The sequence below is a fragment of the Cricetulus griseus genome, chromosome 3, assembly GCF_003668045.3.
Source record: "Cricetulus griseus strain 17A/GY chromosome 3, alternate assembly CriGri-PICRH-1.0, whole genome shotgun sequence".
Classification (NCBI taxonomy): domain Eukaryota; kingdom Metazoa; phylum Chordata; class Mammalia; order Rodentia; family Cricetidae; genus Cricetulus; species Cricetulus griseus.
In genome coordinates, this window is record NC_048596.1 from 18,188,298 (window position 1) to 18,206,734 (window position 18,437).

At 39.6% G+C, this 18,437-nt stretch overlaps 1 protein-coding gene across 3 annotated transcripts in view; it reads left to right on the top strand.

Moving 5' to 3' along the window:
* Positions 1-433: 433 nt before the first annotated feature.
* Hpse2 (heparanase 2 (inactive)) overlaps positions 434-18,437 on the top strand; it is a 585,409-nt gene continuing 567,405 nt past the window's right edge. For all 3 annotated transcript variants that reach the window (XM_035443067.1, XM_035443068.1, XM_035443069.1), the window contains exons 1-2: positions 434-723; positions 3,841-3,998. In XM_035443067.1, the coding sequence (XP_035298958.1) occupies positions 434-723; positions 3,841-3,998 (448 nt within the window). The remainder of the gene's footprint in view (positions 724-3,840; positions 3,999-18,437) is intronic.

An 18,437-nucleotide genomic window follows, 5' to 3' on the forward strand; every position in this document is an offset into this window, starting at 1 on the left:
AGTGAAAACAAGATGCTAGCTATAACCCAACATGGTACCACAGTACTGTTTCAATCCCACTGGCCGCTTCCTGACCCTAGAGGGTTAAATCAGTAGGGTACAACGACTACCCCTCCCCCTTTCTTGTCCCTCCCCCACTTCTTACCTTTAAAAAGTTAAAAAATGTCTGCAGTCAAATCTCTTAAAGGGGCGGTGCTGGTGAACAGTACTCTTGGCACGAGTTGCTGAGAAGGCTGGCTAGGGGCGTGAGTTCGCTCCACCAGCACCAAAACACTGAAAAAAAAATGCGAGCAAGCAAGCAAGATCGAGCGAGCGAGAGCGAAAGAGAATAAGGGGGGGAGAATAGGGGGGCAGATAGACACACACTTTAGATAAGGACAATTAGTCACCATCGAGACCCAGTAGGGAGAGAAGTTTAAATCAGAGGGATTTAATGAGGGTGCTCTGTGCTTTCCCTGAAGCCATGTCCTCCAGCAGCTCCTGCCCCCCCTCGTGCCTAGCCCTGGTGGCCCTCTTCTTGGCTCTGTTGCTCCATCTCTCCCTCTCCTTCCAAGCTGGAGACAGGAGACCCTTGCCTGTAGACAGAGCTACAGGTTTGAAGGAAAAGACCCTGATTCTACTTGATGTGAGCACCAAGAACCCAGTCAGGACAGTCAATGAGAACTTCCTCTCTCTGCAGCTGGATCCCTCCATCATTCATGATGGCTGGCTCGATTTCTTAAGGTAAGGCAGGGGCTTCAATGGATCATTTAAAAATTTAAGTACCCCCACCCCCATTCTCTTCCTATCCCCTGCTCCAAAGGGGGAAGAAAAAGAGGAGGAAGAAGAAGAAGAAGGAGGAGGAGGAGGAGAGAAGAAGAGGAGGAGGGTACACCAGCACCACCAGCAGCAGCAGCAGAAGCAGCACCAGCAGCAGCAGCAGCAGCAGCAGCAGCAGCAGCTAGCCGATCTGTCTTTCAAAGAGAAAAAAGGAGGTTTCCCCCTCCTGGAATATTTGCTGTGAGGCTGTAACTAGTGATTGAGAAAAGCAATGTTTTCTATTAAGAGGCACATGTTTGCAATGCAGAAGGCATTTCAGAAACTTATCAGTTATGACTGAAAAAATGTTGTGCTTACATATATCCACAATTAGCCTGCCCTTCTGAAAAAGAAACAAGAGGTTCAGGGAAGTTACAAAAGGGAAGATCTGGAACAACAAAGACTCCAGAAGAGTGACTGTGTGTGAGAGAAAGCAGTGTGCATGTGTCTGAGTGTTCAGTTGGATTGCATGAATGTGGAATTTGCCACGGAAAGATGGTCTCATCAGTTTTCACTCCTAGACAGAAAACGAATCTAAGGAGAGTCTTGGGCGGTGAGCAAGTTGGAGTGGAGTTAAATTTTTTATTTTGTATCCTCCGCTGTCATTACCAGACTTGAAGACTTTGTAAGACACTTTTTATAGATGGAGCCCTTCCCCCTCCGCCCTTCTCTTTGAGCTTTCCTTGGTAACTGCATAGTTTAGTTTTTCTTTACAGTGGGGAAAAAAATCGTTACTCGGGTCGTAGTGTATATCATACGCGATCCATAAAGGTCCTAGAAACTCTCAGGGGGGAGCGTTGGGGGTTATGAACCTGAACCCGGCAGTGGTGGATTAGCAAACCCGGAGGTTGAGATTCCCTGGCAACCTAGTTGGGTTCACCCTCTTCCCCACTTGTGTTCTGGCAATTGAGCAACCGTGATCCCTTCCTATCAGGGACAGTTGCAGGGAGGGGGAGTGTGTTGGAGATAAAAAGAAAAATACAAAAGAAAAAGGGAGGAAAAACTTCTGCAATATCGAATCTCCAAGTGTTAAGTTTTTGAAAATTCCCTCCAAGTTAGAGCCTCGGCTTGGACTGTTCCAAAAAGCCTAGAGTGCTTTCCATCCCATTCCAGATCCGAGGCTATGTCCGATACACATCTTTAGTGAGCATTTTTTCACTCATCGAGAAATTCGAGTTTTGCTTTTCCGGGTGCACCCGCCCCTTAGCGCTCAGCCTGCAGGATGCAGACGCAGCAGGTAGTTGTGGGCGCTGCTCTGAGCGCTCCTACCAGGTCCGGTAGCGTAGCCCACAGACCTGGAGGTCGTCGCCGCCAATGCGGAGGCCGCTTCTGGGTTCCAGAGGGTACAGCTGTTGGGAGGGCGGGAACAGCACTGCACTACCGGGTTTCATCCTTGAAAGCTTTTCTGTGCAGCAGAACGCTTCTCTGAATTCATCCAAATGTGGGGGTGCAACAGGGGCTTTCCTAAATGCACGCCCCACTTGTACTGCACTGCTCCAGCTGCGCGGACTCCGAGTTTCTTCTTCCTCCTCCTCCTTAAAAAAAATGTCAGCTTGTTCGCGCTAAATATTTGCGTGCTGCACAAAAATTCTGGAAGGCAGCTTTTCGGGGAAGAAGCCATGGCGGGGAGCATTTGCATTGGCTGTGCAGGCTTTATCCGGAAGATTGGAAATGCGGCGTTTCCCTGGGGCCACACTCACGCGGACGTCCCTTCTGCGCTCAGCCGGCCCACACGACACCTAAACTGCGCCCGCCCTGGAACTCGGTCCTGCAGAGTCCAGCTAAACTTTCGGGGCCATCGGAACTCTCAGGGTAGACTTGTCTCTTCCCCACAAGTATCTGAAAGTGGAATTTCCTTTTATTTCTGTGCCCTTTGAATCCACCTCCTTTATGATACTCCTTAAGGTCTCCATTTTGATCTGGATTCTCAGAACCCGAACCAGCAAAGTGTTAAAAACAATGTATAGACCCGGAACTAAACAGCTGATTGCCTCAGCATTAACAGCATCCGCAGGGCTGGTTCCCCATTTCTCCCCAGAGTAGCAGGCTTTGGCTTTTAAAATCTGTGGATGGAAGCCCTGAACTCGAATAGATGCAAATGCTTTTGTTCTGGTAATCAGAATTTCCCCAACGCGTAAGTTCCAAAATTCGCCAAGCTTCCCCCCCCCTTTTTAATCCAACGCTACCAGACCGCTTCAAGTGGCAAGGAAAAAGAAAGATAAAACCAGTTGAGGCCAGGAGTGGTTTGTGTGTGTGTCGGGAGTGATGGGATCAGGTTGAAATATTTCACGAGCCAAAAAAGACACAGGTCTTTACTGTGGGACTTTTTTGTTTGCGCGGCGGGGGGTGGGGGGTGTCCTCTGAAAGTCAAAGATTTATCCTGGGAACCTCTACCAGCCTGAAGATTCGGGAAGCTACTCAATTACAATGTAATTAATAGAAACGGAAAATCAGTTTTGGCGTTAAAAAAAATCCTCTTAATCTTAGGTGCTGTGCCTGAATTAGAGAAAGTAGGCCAAGTTTCACCATCTTGGAGATTACTATGCCCCTGGGGCCAGAGAGGCAACGCGGACTTCAGTTTGGAAGTTTGGCAACAGTCAGGCTGGTGGTCCGCTCCTTGCGCGTCGGTGCCAGGAGCGCTGTCCTAGTAGAGGCAGAAGCCAGCCGGTTGCGCCTTGGCCCCAAGTTTGCCGCACAAATGCCCCTACCCCAACACACGGAACAAACATATCTCCAGTCCTTTAGAAATCAGTTCTCAAGGCATCCAGGTGTCGGTGGGAGGTGCAGCTGCAGCCGGCCGGGGTCAGGAAGAACAGCCCCAGGGAATCCTGAGCCTGAGGGGAAAGCGGGCAGCAGAGTCGGTTCACCGGAGCCGCCGCAGAGCAGCCGGCTGCCTCCTCGGACTGCAAGCTGGAGTGGGCTTAGATAATAAATCTCCCGCCGGGTCTCCTGCAGGGACTGAGAAGGGGCCTTGCTCCCTGACCACTGCGCTCTAGCCTTCTCCCGGGATCCTTTCCTCTCTCTCTTTCTCTACCCCTGCAGCTCCAAGCGTCTGGTGACCCTGGCCCGGGGACTCTCGCCCGCCTTTCTGCGCTTCGGGGGCAAAAGGACGGATTTCCTGCAGTTCCAGAACCTGAGAAATCCGGCGAAAAGCCGCGGGGGCCCGGGCCCGGATTACTATCTCAAAAACTATGAGGATGGTGAGAAATTTGGTCCCGATTTTGAGTGTTGGAAGAAATTGGGGGTGGGAGCAAGCACTCAGCCGTGTGTGTGTGTGTGTGTGTGTGTGTGTGTGTGTGTGTGTGTGTGGTGTGTGTGTGTGTGTGTGTGTGTGTGTGTGTGTGTGTGTGTGTGTGTGTGTGTGTGTGTGTGTGTGTGTGTGTGTGTGTGTGTGTGTGTGTGTGTGTGTGTGTGTGTGTGTGTGTGTGTGTGTGTGTGTGTGTGTGTGTGTGTGTGTGTGTGTGTAGGGGGCAGACATGGAGACATGGAACAGAGACTGAAGATCCCCTGGAAAACTGAAGCAGCAGGCTAGGGTTCCCTAGGAGTGTGACACTCCTGAGGTGACAGTGCAGAGATCCCCAGGTTGTCCAAATGCAGGCCATCTGCCTTTTGTGCTGTGTAGTAGTTTCCACAGTCCTGGAATCTATAGGCCACACTTCTTTGGGCTAGTGCTGATGCCTTGATTTTTTGGTTGTTTGTTTTTGAGAAAATTCTGCCAGGTTCCCAGATTATTGAAGAGCCAGGCACACTTCATTCCTAAAATTCTAGGCACATGTACTTTTTGTTTCTCTTCTTTCTCGTTTTCCTGGAACTTGAGATAGAGATTTAACCTATTTTGGAGCCCACTCTAAAATTTAATGGAATAATACCTCTTAGATTGTTCCATGTGAGGAAGGTTTCTCCCTTCTTTGGGCTGCCTAATCTGTATGTCAGCTTTCTTTACAGCCAGAATCAGATGAATTAAGTATTGCAAAGTTCCAAATTCTATTCCTGTGTGGAAGTCAATCATTTAAATTTAAACAATTTTGTTTTTATTAGAAATAAATGAAAATAATATTTAAAAGTGTTTTATAAAAAGTTTGGTGTTAATAGCTATGGACTTTGCAGTGTGGCCAGAAATAGGTGGCAATTGTAGCATCTTCAGCCACCCATGCTGTTAAAGTTGGTAGAGGAGGCATTAGTGTCTCTTTTTTGAGGGCTCTGTCTCTCTCCTGCTGTTCCTTCTCACTGTATCATCATCGTTATTATTTTAAGGAACTGGGCACAGGTTTTCAGAGTCTTAGGATTTTGCTACAACTTGTTCTTATAAATCACCTGAACAAGGAGATATCTGTAATTTTGGGACTCCACTGAATGAGACTTCTGGAGGGGTATTAGGATCTATTTCAAGGAAAGCTGATGGTAGGGTAGCTGATGATTTTGTTGTGTGTGTGTGTGTGTGTGTGTGTGTGTGTGTGTGTGTGTGTGTGAGAGAGAGAGAGAGAGAGAGAGAGAGAGAGAGAGAGAGAGAGAGAGAGAGAGAGCCAGAGTAGACAGTAGACTAAGGGCAAGAGTACAGCTTGTTGAGTTTGAAACATTACTAAGACTTACTCTTGAAATAGTTGCCCAAGGTTGAAGGTGTTTAAGAATTTGTGTTTTCAAAGGTGAAAGTCATTGCTATAAAATAGGAATTGCATGTATATTCTGCTATCACTCAGCATGAGACACTGAAAGGTAAATGACAATTTGAGTACCATCTCTGGTGGTGATGTGACCCAGGGTCTCATTGCCCTCAGGGTCTTTGTCAGCTTTGGCATCAGACAGAAGAGAGGATATATTAATGATTTTCCTGAGATAAGATAGGTTTTGTTCAAATTCATTAAATATACTTCCTCTTAAGTTTATGGAAAAAACTTGTAAGACCTCCAGGAATTGCTGGGAGGAAAAAAAAAAAAACTGTATGTTTTAGAAATCGACTCTTTTTTCAAACCTTGCATTTAAAATTCTGCCAACCCTTTATTGAGTGTAGTGAATTCTGCTTAAAGTGAAGAATGAAGTGTATTTACCTTTATAAAAGGAGAAAGTGAGCATCATGAGAACAAAAAGGAATTGGCGGGTAGTTATGTCTGTAAAACTTTGCAGAATTAAAAATCAAAACAAAACAGCCCTCAAATCACAAGAATAGCAAAGTCTGTTCACGTTCAGTCCTTCCACTACTTCAGAGTCAATACAGGATCATCCCAGGTGACCTTTTCTCCTTACCCAACCTGGTATTAAACACCTATGGGAATATGGTTTTCATGCCTGAGGGAGAGAGTTCTCCTACCTTTAGTTTTTCTTTTTCTTTTTTGCCTGCAAATTTCTCTCTTTTTCTAAATATTCTTCAGATATTTACAGTGATACTTGTATATATTTAAAGACACATACTTTCAAAGTAACTTGTCTTTGGTGGAGGCACCAACCTCTCAGACTACCTGGATTTAATTCTTTTAAAAATTTCTTTAAAGTCAGCCTTTCCAGACCCTAATCTGTTTTATTGCTCCTAGCTGAACTCATTCTGATTTATGTCTCCCTGGTAATAGGATGCTATGAACTATATCAGCAGTTGAGGCCTTACCAGAGTTAAAGAGAGTAGGAATGCCCTATTCTTGCCCTTTGAGTCTCACATATCCTTAAATCATCCGTGTTGTCTTTGTTGTTGAATGCTACATTGCAGAATTTAAGACAAAAATGTTTTTGGTATAATAACAATTTAACTAATGTTCCTTGTCACTTGTCATCCATTGATAACATCTCAAAATAATTAGATTCTTTTAGTAAATGGTTCTGCATTACATACTTGACCATCAAGGCACCTTATTGAAATATATTCACTTGATGTGCAGGCCACACCAGTCAGAAGAACAGATGATCTGTCTATGGGAGAAAGCTTGGCTCAATATTTGTAACTAAAATAAAAATCTGTGCAAAATATAAATAAAAAGACTAGTACTTGAAAAAATATTCACTTAGACATGATATTGAATAACAGTGAACTCACAAATGCATTATGAAAACCGATGACATAGTGAAAAAATATGGAACTTGGACTTAGAAAGCTCACACTGTAGGCCTGGATCTAACATTTATGCTTGTGGGTCCAGGGCTCACTTCTTCTCAATAACGTGGGTGACGATGATACCTGCTCTGCATTCTTCCTGTGAGGACTATAAAAAGTATTTTGTAAATATGTTTGTTGATGGCAAAACACCCTAAGAAGGCTAAAGTCTCTTACACATCTCCATTTCATGTTGTGAGGCGGTAGAGAGCAGTGACTAAGCCTCAGCAGGACTGAAGTCAGTGCGGAAGAAGGCGTTTGGCTTAAGGAATCACTTGAGAGAACTGAAAGAATATTGGGACACTTGAAGGCAGGGAAGTGAGATGCCAAAGAAGCTTTTGTGTGTATGATGATTAGAGAAGAGTTAACCTTTAGTTTATGATATACTAACATCAAAATGAAACGTAGCTCCTGCTTGGGCAAAACCCATATTTTTCTAGTTAATTCACTCATATTGCTATTCTGTGTGAATTTTTCTCTTGAATTAATAATGCAATTAATAAGTCATGTGGCTTCTATTTTTCAATACTTCTTGAGTAGAACAACTGCACTTTTTTGAACTTTGTGCTGGGACAATTTGGCTTTCATGTAAGCATAGTAATGATGGAGGGAGCAAAACTGATTTTTTAAAAACCCTGTGAATCTCACTTTTGCCTAACTCTCTCTCTTCTGCGTTATGTGTTTTACTTGTTCCCCACAACATAATGGGTGAATATTTTCTTCTTAGGTCTGTTTTGTTCTAGGCTACCCCTCTTCATTATGCCTTTAGTGTTATTATTTGTATGACCCTCTTTGTATGGTTATAACCATATCTGTAATGAAGATGTATGCCATTTATTATGCATATTAAAAACTAAATGTCTAAAATTTTCTGTTTATCATGTTACATTCCTTTATTTTTGCTAAAAGCCTTGATTATTTGTGGGTTGCTTATATAAGCTTTTTCAAACTCTTCAAGATGGTGTTCAAGGCCTTTCACATTAGTTTCTGCTTTCCTAGCCTATACTTCGGTGTACTTTTTAATAAGGCCTCCCTTGATTATTCAGGCCTCCCTGAAGTACATTTTTGTCTTACTTGATTATTCAGACTTCCCTAAAGTAAGTAAGTACCTTTTTGTCTTAAACCCATGTCTTTTTTTTTTTTTTTTTTTTTTTTTTTTTTGGCTAGCATATTTCTGCTTGAATGTCTTTCTCCAGGCTCTCTTCAAATCTCACCCACCACACTTGTCTTAAAGGGATATTGTAATAGTCTTTATTTGTACAGTCTTTTGAACAGGAAGTTTCAAGTGATCTCTTTTATTTTGGAAGGCATGCTTTTATTCTTTATTCTCATTATTCTTTGGCTCTTCCTACCTTGTCTTGACATGGAACTTCCCATATACATATTTGGTTCACCTTTCCAGCTGAAATGCAAAATATACAAGGAGATTGTAGTTAGAAATCATATAATTGACACATGATAGATCTTCAGTTAATAGTCTCAGTTCTTTATTATGTAGCAAATATTTCCAGGAGTTCAATAGTTCTGTGCAAAGCTCTAGGAAGATAAGGTGACCAATGAAGCAATGGGTCAAGGTGTATGTCAATACCCATCATTCTTTTGCTTCCATTTCATGCTCCCATAAAGTGCATTCTAAATGCTATTTTAGTAACTTTTTCACTGTTTCAGCTACATATACGGACATTTTATCCTTGATCATCAAAGTTGTCTTGGTTCCAAGTTATGCATTAAGTCTAACTTTATCACTAAATTTAAAACTTTGCATTGGGACAGAAGTGACTGTTACTATACATGCATTTTTTTTTGTCTTGAATTTTGGTTTTCCTTGTTTGTTTCTGTAGTTCCCATGTCTGATTTTCTAGTTCTTGATATACTATTGCTTTTTCACAGTATCATATACTTTTAATATTCGTTTCTTAAAGTTTCTCTTGGACAGCTTCTTCTATTCTAAACAATGAATTTGAGCATACATTGTTAAACACTAAGGCATGGCACAAATATTATTGCTCCATTTTCTCTAGGAAGTTTTTCCAGTTTTCATGAAGATCAAGTAGTTAATTACTCTTCTTTCTGTTCTTATTTCATCACTAGAGACACATGACATAGGAACAGTACACCTGTCAAAATACACATGTTATCTTGAAGTTGGACAGTGTTCAGTACTTCAATTTATTTCACAACAATGTTTCTTGAAACTCAGTTAATGAAAAACAAACATTGTTAATTACTTACTTTGGGTTTAATTTTATGCTGAATAATGAAAAGCAGAATAGAAAATAAATAAAAGATTGTGTTCCAAATCACCATTTGAACATTAGTGTTAATTGCTTTTTGGGAAATCTATAACTCAGTATTGAAATAAATAAGCCAAACCTTAAAGCAAAACAGATTATTTGCACTGCCTTGTAATATTTATTGACAGATGACAGTGCTGGTTTCAGTAATATGTTCATAGATTCTCTTCCTATGTGAAGAGTAACACCAAGACAACACAGGATTACCATCTAAGGAGAAAAAATGAGTTTGCTCTAGTATAGCAAGACTTAGGTGTTCAGGCATAGGCACAAGTCAGGTTGGGTCTGTGAATGATGGTAGATTTTAGAGATGTAAAGACCAAGAGAGAAGGCATTTAACTTGCAAATGCATGGGGTAAGGTATTAGAGCGTGATTGTACAGTAAGGAGACCATCCTGACTACATGGAAAAGTACATTAGAAATTGTCTTACTTCACATACCACAACTGTGTCAGATTCTATTCTACAGAGGCATATTTTTACCTTTTTGTTAATTATGAAAAGTTTGTAATTGAAAAGTACATGTTGTAAATGATTCCAAACAAATTCATGTTGCTAGAAATTATATCTAAATTGGCTTTTATGATGTTCAAATGAATTTTTGGTAGACATGAAATATGTAACTTCCCCCCACTTTACCTTTCTATTTCCCATGTTTCTTCCCTAGCCCCTACCCTGTAGACCTCCCCAGATTTTTTTTTCATGGTTCTGGGGCAAGTAACTCTAGATCTTGCTACATACTAGGCAAGAATTCTACCAGTGAGCTATTAATATATCCCAAGTTCAAGGACACATTTCAACCTGAGCTTCCAGTGACACTTTTCTGCCCATTCATGCCTTTTAACTTAAGTGTGTTATAGTAACTGCACTTGATAAAGTTTGAGGTCTGAAGCATATTTGAAAGATAGATGATTTAAAATTGAATTATTTATCCAATTACAATGCCAGGCTTATAAAATGAAGGCCATAGAAAAATGCTTGATATATATTTTTTTCTTTTGAGACAGGGTATCACTGTATAGCTCTGGCTGTCGTGAAACTCACTCTGCAGACCAGGCTGGACTTGAACTCACAGGGATTGCCTGCCTGTGCCTGCAGGTGGGATTCAAGGTGCATGCCACTACCACCCATGCTGGATACCTTTTATATTATATTTCCTTCTTTTGTAGAGCAAAATCAAGTCAGTGTTTTGTTATGTTAATTCATTTACTCATTAAGAAGCTTTTAGTTACAGATTTATCAATCGATTGATGGATCAATCTCTATCTATCTATCTATCTATCTATCTATCTATCTATCTATCTATCATTCATCTATTGTGTAGTACTAGTAATTGAACCTTGAACCCCATGCCCAGCTGGGCAAGCAGTACCACTGAGCTTCATTCTTAGACCTTTTAAATTTTATTATTTAAAAAATATTTTAACTTAGCTGGGTGGTGGTGGTGCATGCCCTAATCCCAGCATTTGGGAGACAGAGGCAAGTAGATCTCTGTGAGTTTGAGGCCAGCTGGTCTACAAAGCTACACAGAGAAACCCTATCTCAAAAAATAAAAACATAACTTTGTGAGTGTGTATGTGTCTCTGTGTAGATTATGTATGTATGTATATATGTATGTATGTATGTATGTATGTATGTATGTACAGAAGCCAGAGGCATCTTTGGAGCTTGAGTTACAGACAGTTGTCTAACATAGGTACTGGGAACTGAACCTTACAAGAGCAGTATGTGCTTTTAACTGCTGAACCACTTCTCCAGATCCTTAAATTATAATTTTGGGATGGTCTCACTAAGTTGTCTAGGCTGATCTTGAATTTGTGATCTTCCTGCCTCAACCTGTTGAAGGGTAGCTGAGATTATAAGCATTTACTACCATGCCAAACTTCAGATCTATGTTTTTACCAAGTCAGAGAAAATAAATGAAAACAGGTATGGTTGTCAGATTAGTCACAGGCAATCGATCAAATTTCTTGTACCATATAAACTGTGGCACTGTTATCCTTACCAAGCACTGTTATTTCTCCTGCCAAATTTATTTTAAAAATTCCTTCTGTTATCCCAAGTCCTAAGAGATGGGGACCCTATAAAAACTATGTTTTTTAAAACTTCAAAATTTCGAAGGCTTGTTTAGCTTGCTAACCTTATGGTCAGGTTCTTGGTGGTAGGAGCTTTCTCTGAAGGTACTTCAGAGTGGTTAGATGTTGGCCAGCTCGGCCTCAGCCTCTTCATGCCCCCCTTCACTGTTCTTCCGTTGGTTCCCATTCTCTTGGAGCATTCAGTGTGGTAGGGAAGGAATGGGAGGAAAAAGGAAGAGGAGGAGATGGGAAAATGAGAGAATTGACATCTTATTTAATGCATTTGTCTGCGAATGGTGATTTAGACAAAATGAAAGCACATCTCAGACAAGTGCTATGAATAGCTTGTGAAAATTTGTTGAACTCTTTTGTCTTTTGGTTTTCAAGTTCCTATCAGAGTTCAAATCCATTCAGTTTTCTTTACTTAAGTAAAGTGAAAAATAGTATTTTTCTTATATCAATAAATATCTTTTGATTATTAGTGATATGCCAAGATTGTGCTAGATTTTGAGGCTACCAAGAGGACTAAAACATAAACAGCATTCTCAAAGTGCTATGGTCTTACGTAGTCATAATAATTTTACAGTAATCTCCAGTATCATCTTTTCATTTTTTTCAGGCTAGTTTTTGCTTGGTCCTTCTACTTAAGTATGGAGTGGATGGTATACCTGCCACCTTAGACCCACATCCTACTTTTTAATTGAAATTCAAAATTTCACTTGTTTTTCATAGCTCCAAGTCCACTTGTGCATAGCCTAGTGCTAACCTAGTGTGCATTACTCTTTCTCTATTTTTCTGAAGTTTTCTAAATTTTCTGCATTTACAATCTAGTTTAGTGCAGGTGCCTCCAATTTATGTTTGATTAACTTAAGCAGATCATTTGTTTGTTTTTATAAATTTATCGTTAAAACATATTGACCTTGATAAACACATAGAAATTCAAATAGACATATCTATAATCATACTGCATGAAGTCAAAGTACTTTTGTTATTTACTAAGATAAATGAATTTATTTTATTTTATTTTTTGTGTGGCAAATAATGATGAGAGAAAGATAAAACTTTTATAGTTAGAAAAATTAGGTGCATGTGTGATATTGTTACAACTGGTGTATTTTCAATTTATTTTATTTATTTTGTGTGTATGAGAGTCTTGTCTACATGTATGTATGTGCATCATGTGTGTGCCTGGTGTGCTCTGAGTTTTAAAGAGGGTGTGAAATCCATTGGAACTTCAGTTATGGATGGTTGGCAACTGGGATTTTGCGAACTGAAGGTGGGGTTTTTACAACAGCAACAAGTGCTCTTAATCACTGATTGATCTTTCCATCCCCAAATTTGCTCTGTCTTAATATTAGTTATTATTGCACTGTATTTAATTTATAAATAAAGTTTTATCATAAGTATGTATATACAGGAAACATAGTAATATGTATACATATATTTATTTATATATATGCAATTCAGTATTCCACACATTTTCAGATATCCACTGAAGGATTAGAATATATTCCCTGTGAGTAATGGGGAGTGGTTGTGTGTGTGTGTGTGTGTGTGTGTGTGTGTGTGTGTGTGTGTGTGTGTTGAAGGAATTAGATTTTAAATTCAATTCTTTTAATTTGTTCTGGAAAGATAAAATGTACTGAAGAAATGTGGGATTGTAAGGCTAGGAAAATGTAAATTATCCAGGTTTGTATAATTTTTAGATTTATTGAAGAATGTTTTTCTGAATAACAATAGTTATAATAATTATACTACTCAATATTGTTGCATATTTACTATGTTCCAGGTACTATTTAAAGCAGTTTACATGCATTAGCACATTTATCTTATTACAAACCCTGTAAGGAAAGTCTTGTTTACCTAATTTTACAGAAGGAGAAATTGTGGCACAGTGCAGGCAATCATCCAAAGTTACCTACCTAATGAATAGGAACTTAATGCTTTCTGCCGTTTAAACTTGCAGGTGTGAACTCTGCCTCTTTCTGTGAGATTCATAGAGATTTCAGTACTAGTTTTGGTTCTTACAACACTTGTGCACTATTGTTCTATTGGGATTGTTGTTAATTCTTCTGCAACCTTCCTTAAATTTATTTTTCCTTTTCTATTTAAATTAAAAACAACTCCTTAAATTTAAAATGAAGACAGTTAACATTGTTATCTCTCTATAGCGTCTGATTCTAATATTCTGTGAAATACAGACTTCTTAAGGTTCATAAGACACACCAGAAAAGTAGGTATAAGAACAAAAAAGGAGGTAACCATAGGTCAAAAGATATAGGAAAAACTTTTAGGGCTGTTATCGTTCAGAGAAGATAATTAAGTGAGACCTGAATTATCAGAAGAGGAGTCTAAGAGAAGGTTTTTTTTTTTTTTTTTTTTTTGCCTGGCTTTGGGACGAATAATAATGCTGGCAATAGTACTTGACCTCTGTCCTAAATTGCTTTCCATTGCTGTGATAAAATACTGTGACCAAAAGCAACTTGAGGAGGAGAGGGTTTATTTGTCTTACATGTCTTGAGCACAAGAAATCACTGAGGGAAGCCAGGACAGGAATTCAAGGAAGAAACCTGGAGGCAGGGACTGATGCAGAGACCATGAAGGAACACTGTTTACTGGCTTGATGTCCATGACTTGCTCAGCCTGTTTTCTTTTATAACCAAGGACCACCTCCCCATGGCTGACCCACCCACGGTGGGCTGAGACACCAATTTGTTAATCAAGAAAATGTCTCACAGACATGCCCAATGGAGGCAGTTCCTCAATTTATATTTTTTCTTCTTAGGTATGTCTAAGTTTGTGACAAATTGACCAAAACTAAGCCAGCACAACCTCTTACTGTGTTTTGCAAAGTCATATATAGAGTAGTTAGTACAACCAGGATTAGAATATAGTCCTCTACTAACCACATTTTGTTTAGATAAGATAAGAGAAGGATCTGGTCTTTTATTCACTGAATTTGCTCATCCATTCACTTATCTGGAACTTGAAAGCCATATATTAAATCTTGTGGAGCATTAAAAGAACTATGCATCATATGTATAGTCAAAGATCTTGTGGATTAGATCACAAGATAGTTGTTAGCACAATGAAAAGATTACAGGGGAACACGAGAATAATTGAAAGAGATGATTGCCGTCTTTTAGGAAACACTGAAGGAATAGAATAAAAGTAGTAGTGTGGACAGGTCTTAGACCAGTGAGCATGTCTTCGCAACACATATATAGGAAGAATGATGGAAATGAATCAGTTCTGTTACTGAAGTAAGAAATGGCAGCAAGGAAGTAGATAAGAATTTTGGAAAAATTTGAAAAATTGTTGGGTAATTTTAGATTCTGGTTTATTTTTCCTTTAAGTTCTAGGTATATGGAAATTTATGAAGGGAAAAGGGAGCTGGTAAGGGTAGGATTTCAAGAAAGCCTTGTCTTCCTTTTTTGTATTCTTTCTTTTGAATTGAGATTTGTTAAATTCCATACATAACCTTTTAAATAGCCACCTGAAATTAAGAACTGAAGAGACCAAGAGGTTACATTTTCCACATTGTCTCAGGGCTGTTTAAGTAACCATGCTGGTAATTGGATGGCAAGGTTGATTCCAGGACTGTTTCACTTCTGATTGTGGTTTTCCCCACGCATTCCTGGCATAGTGAACAGGGATGGGTACCTGTGTTCTGTGGTAGTGGGTTGAGCACTTATCTGGGAGGATAGAATGGCACTGTGGTAATTGTGAGAGGCATGCCTGCTTGTATATGTGCTGGAGTTCAGCTTAATCCTAGATGCTTCCATGTTTTTGAACTGTTCTTTATTGCCAAACTCAGAAAAAGAAAAGAGGGTTACAGAATGACATTCTTAGAGATTTAGAGGTCAAATTCCAGATATCATTTAGATTTAGGATCTGAGCCTGGGTGAGGATAGGAGTCCAGAGAATATTGGGGGATAGAAGAGATTGTGAGAATGCCCTGTGAGAGGCCAAAGTCACTGCTGAGATTTCCCAGGAATAATTTAGAAGTTTTTCAGATGAAGACGTTAATTACCTGTTACAATGCCCCTAACAAAAGGAAGGAGGTGTGCGTTTCATTTGCTGTGTAAGAGGCTTGTGGTGCAGAGGCAGAATTGAAACTAGAATTTGAGCTTCCTGATGACATAGTCATTAAACCATGGACATTTGACAAATACACGTAGATAAATCTTTTTGTATCTCTCCTTGGTCTAAGATAGGCTTGCTATTCTCAACGGGGTGCTTATTTTCTTATAATTATTGGAAAAACAGATTGTAGCTTTACTTGCCCAGCTGTTAGGAGCCCCTGTGGAAGAGTAGGCTTTAAGCAAATCAGGTGAGATTTAGATTCAAAAGGAACTCAAGGCCAGACTTAGCCAAGTTCAAGTCTGTGGGTGAAACTCAACACGTAACATAAAACCAATGGAAAAATAAATGCTATTGTTTCCTAGAACATTTGTAAAAATCAGTGACTGGCACTCAAGTCCAAAGGTCAGGGTTTTCAACAGAAAACTTCCACTTACTAAATGTCTTCACTAGGGGTTTTGTGTTAGTGGATGACTGAGGTCTTTTGTTTCTTCTGTTTTCCTCATGGCAGTAAAGTAGAAATTTAGAAAGCTTTAAAAATGAAATTTCTCATAGAAGTTATAACCACAGGTTTTAAGTTTTCATCACCTAAATGTGGAGCTGAACAATTGAGAACTTGGGGCGGGTGTAGAAAAGGGAGTTGAAGACACATGTGGCGTGTTTCAGCAACCGGTGTAAATCAGGAAGGTGCGCTAAGGGGATTTCCTGTGTTACAGAACTGCTGAAGTAGCCTTCCTCCACTTTCCGTCAATACAAGGCAAGTAAGACGTTGACCTTTCTGACACCTTAGAGACACCTTGCCCCTTATTTGACACTGTGTGTTTCCTTGAAGCTGCAATCAACATTTTGCAGCAAGAAGAAACCTTGTTCTGAGGATAATGTACTCTTTGATTGTGGCAGGTACCCACCTGTATTATGGGAGTCAGGCTAGTATTTCTCCATCTATTCATGTTACCTTTGCTGCAGAAGTATTTATTTCTCGGTTTCTAAGTGTGACTGTTTACTGTTCCACTGCAAGCTCTTCAAAGGTGATCAATTTGGGTTCTCATTACGCAATGGAGCAGAGCTGTTTACTAATAGTTCTACTTGATTTAAGATTGGAGAAATTAATCATGGTTCCCCACTTCTTACTCCCCATTAGAATTAGCCAGGGAAGTTTTTTTTTTTTTTTTTTTTTTTTTTTTTTTTTTTTTTTTTTTTTAAACTTAGGGCCCTAGGTAAATTAAGTCAATATCAGAGAGGAGATTTGTAGAAACCAAACCATTGTCCTCTGTGGGTCTAAAGTGCACACCTGCATAAGAATCTCTGGGTGAAGTGGTTTGTCTAAGACACCTTAGCCAGGTAATTTAAAATGCCTAAACCTATGATGTGCATGTTCTTCATTTGGGGATTTGGTTAAAAGTGAGTTGCCACTTTCTGACACATTTCCCTGTGATTTTTATGCTATTAGCTTGCAGGCCGCACTTGGAGCTGCAAAGCTTGGCTCTGTGGATACTAACATTAATATTAATGGTAGCCAGAAGAAAAAACTGTTCACTGAAAGGCAGCAGTAGTTGGGAGCTGGGTGGATCCACCCATCCATTTTGCTTTGGCTATGATGGCAGGCTGGTTAAATGAAATGTGTTTCTTTGTGCTGCTGTTGGCTTTCTTAGGGCTACACCATCTCACTAAAGTTATTTCTCTATTCTTCAAATTCTTGGAATATCAAGCCTGGGGAAACTTCCTTTGAATGAAATGTCATTGATGCAATTTCATCTGGTAGAGATGTTGCAGCCATTAAAACTCCCTTTTATTAATTACTTTTATTATTGAATGCATATATCATGCGTGTGTACACATGCATGTCACTGAGTGCAGGTAGAGATCAGAACTCTGTGAAGTGGGTTCTCTCTTTCACCTTCACATGTTTCCTGGGAATCAATTCAGGTCCTTAGGCTTGCACACCAAATGCTTGTGCCCACTGAGCCACCTTACCAAGTAAATACTTACCTCACCAGCCCACTTCCTTCACCTTACCAGCCCATTTACTTCTTTTCTTAAAGGAGGCAAAGCATGTGTTCAGATAAATGAAAAGAATTAAAAGTACAGTTATTTGCAGAGTTAAATCTTCATTTAATTGAGCACCTACCATTACTGTGTACCAGCCCTTCAATAGATTCCTCTTCTATGCCCTAAAGATGAGGATGACATTGTCTTTAAGAACTCATGCTTTAGTGGGAAGAATGACGTAGACTCAATAATGGTGCAATAAATATGAACAGGCGTTTCTGAGGAAGAAATTATAAAGTGTTTCCGAAATAGTTGAGGAAGACTTCAAAAGGTATCACTATATAAATTTACTTTGTTTCTGATTGTTGAAAATGCTTGTAACTGTAATTTAGGTCATGAGGCCACTGGTGAGAATGTAAAAATTTTCATCTCAGAATGCCTTCATAATTTTGAAATTGAAGATCCATGTGATTATCTCTCTCTCTCTCTCTCTCTCTCACACACACACACACACACACACACACACACACACACACACACTTACTTACTTATGGCATTTTCTGAAATCTCCATAATGTCATCAGCCTATATTTATTGAACACTTCCAAGATAATTGACACTATGCTATGAACTTTATGAGCACAGGTTTTTAACTTTTTTTAAGAAAAGCTTTTTTTTTGAGTTGTAATTCAATTTTCATACAACTTTAAGTTGGCAGTTCAGTAACAGTGTATTCCTAGAGTTGTGCAACCATTTATTAAAATTTTAGACCATTTCCTCACCTCTAAAGAAAGCCTTTTGTATGGGATAGGTGGGTGTTATTGGGGAGCAGGGGAGGAGGGGAGGGAGAGGGAACTGGGATTGACATGTAAAATAATCTTGTTTCTAATTTAAATAAAAAGATGGAGAAAAAAAGAAAGCCTTTTGGTTCTTAGCTACTTCCTTTTTACTCCCCTATTCCCCCACTGTTTGGCAACCACTAATCTTTTTGCTTTTCTGCATAGTTCTTATGAATGGAATCATATTATGTAATAATACTTTCTGATTGATTGTTTCTGAGACAGGATCTATGTAGCTTTGGCTGTCCTGGAATTTGCTATATAGATCAGACTGGCCTCAAAC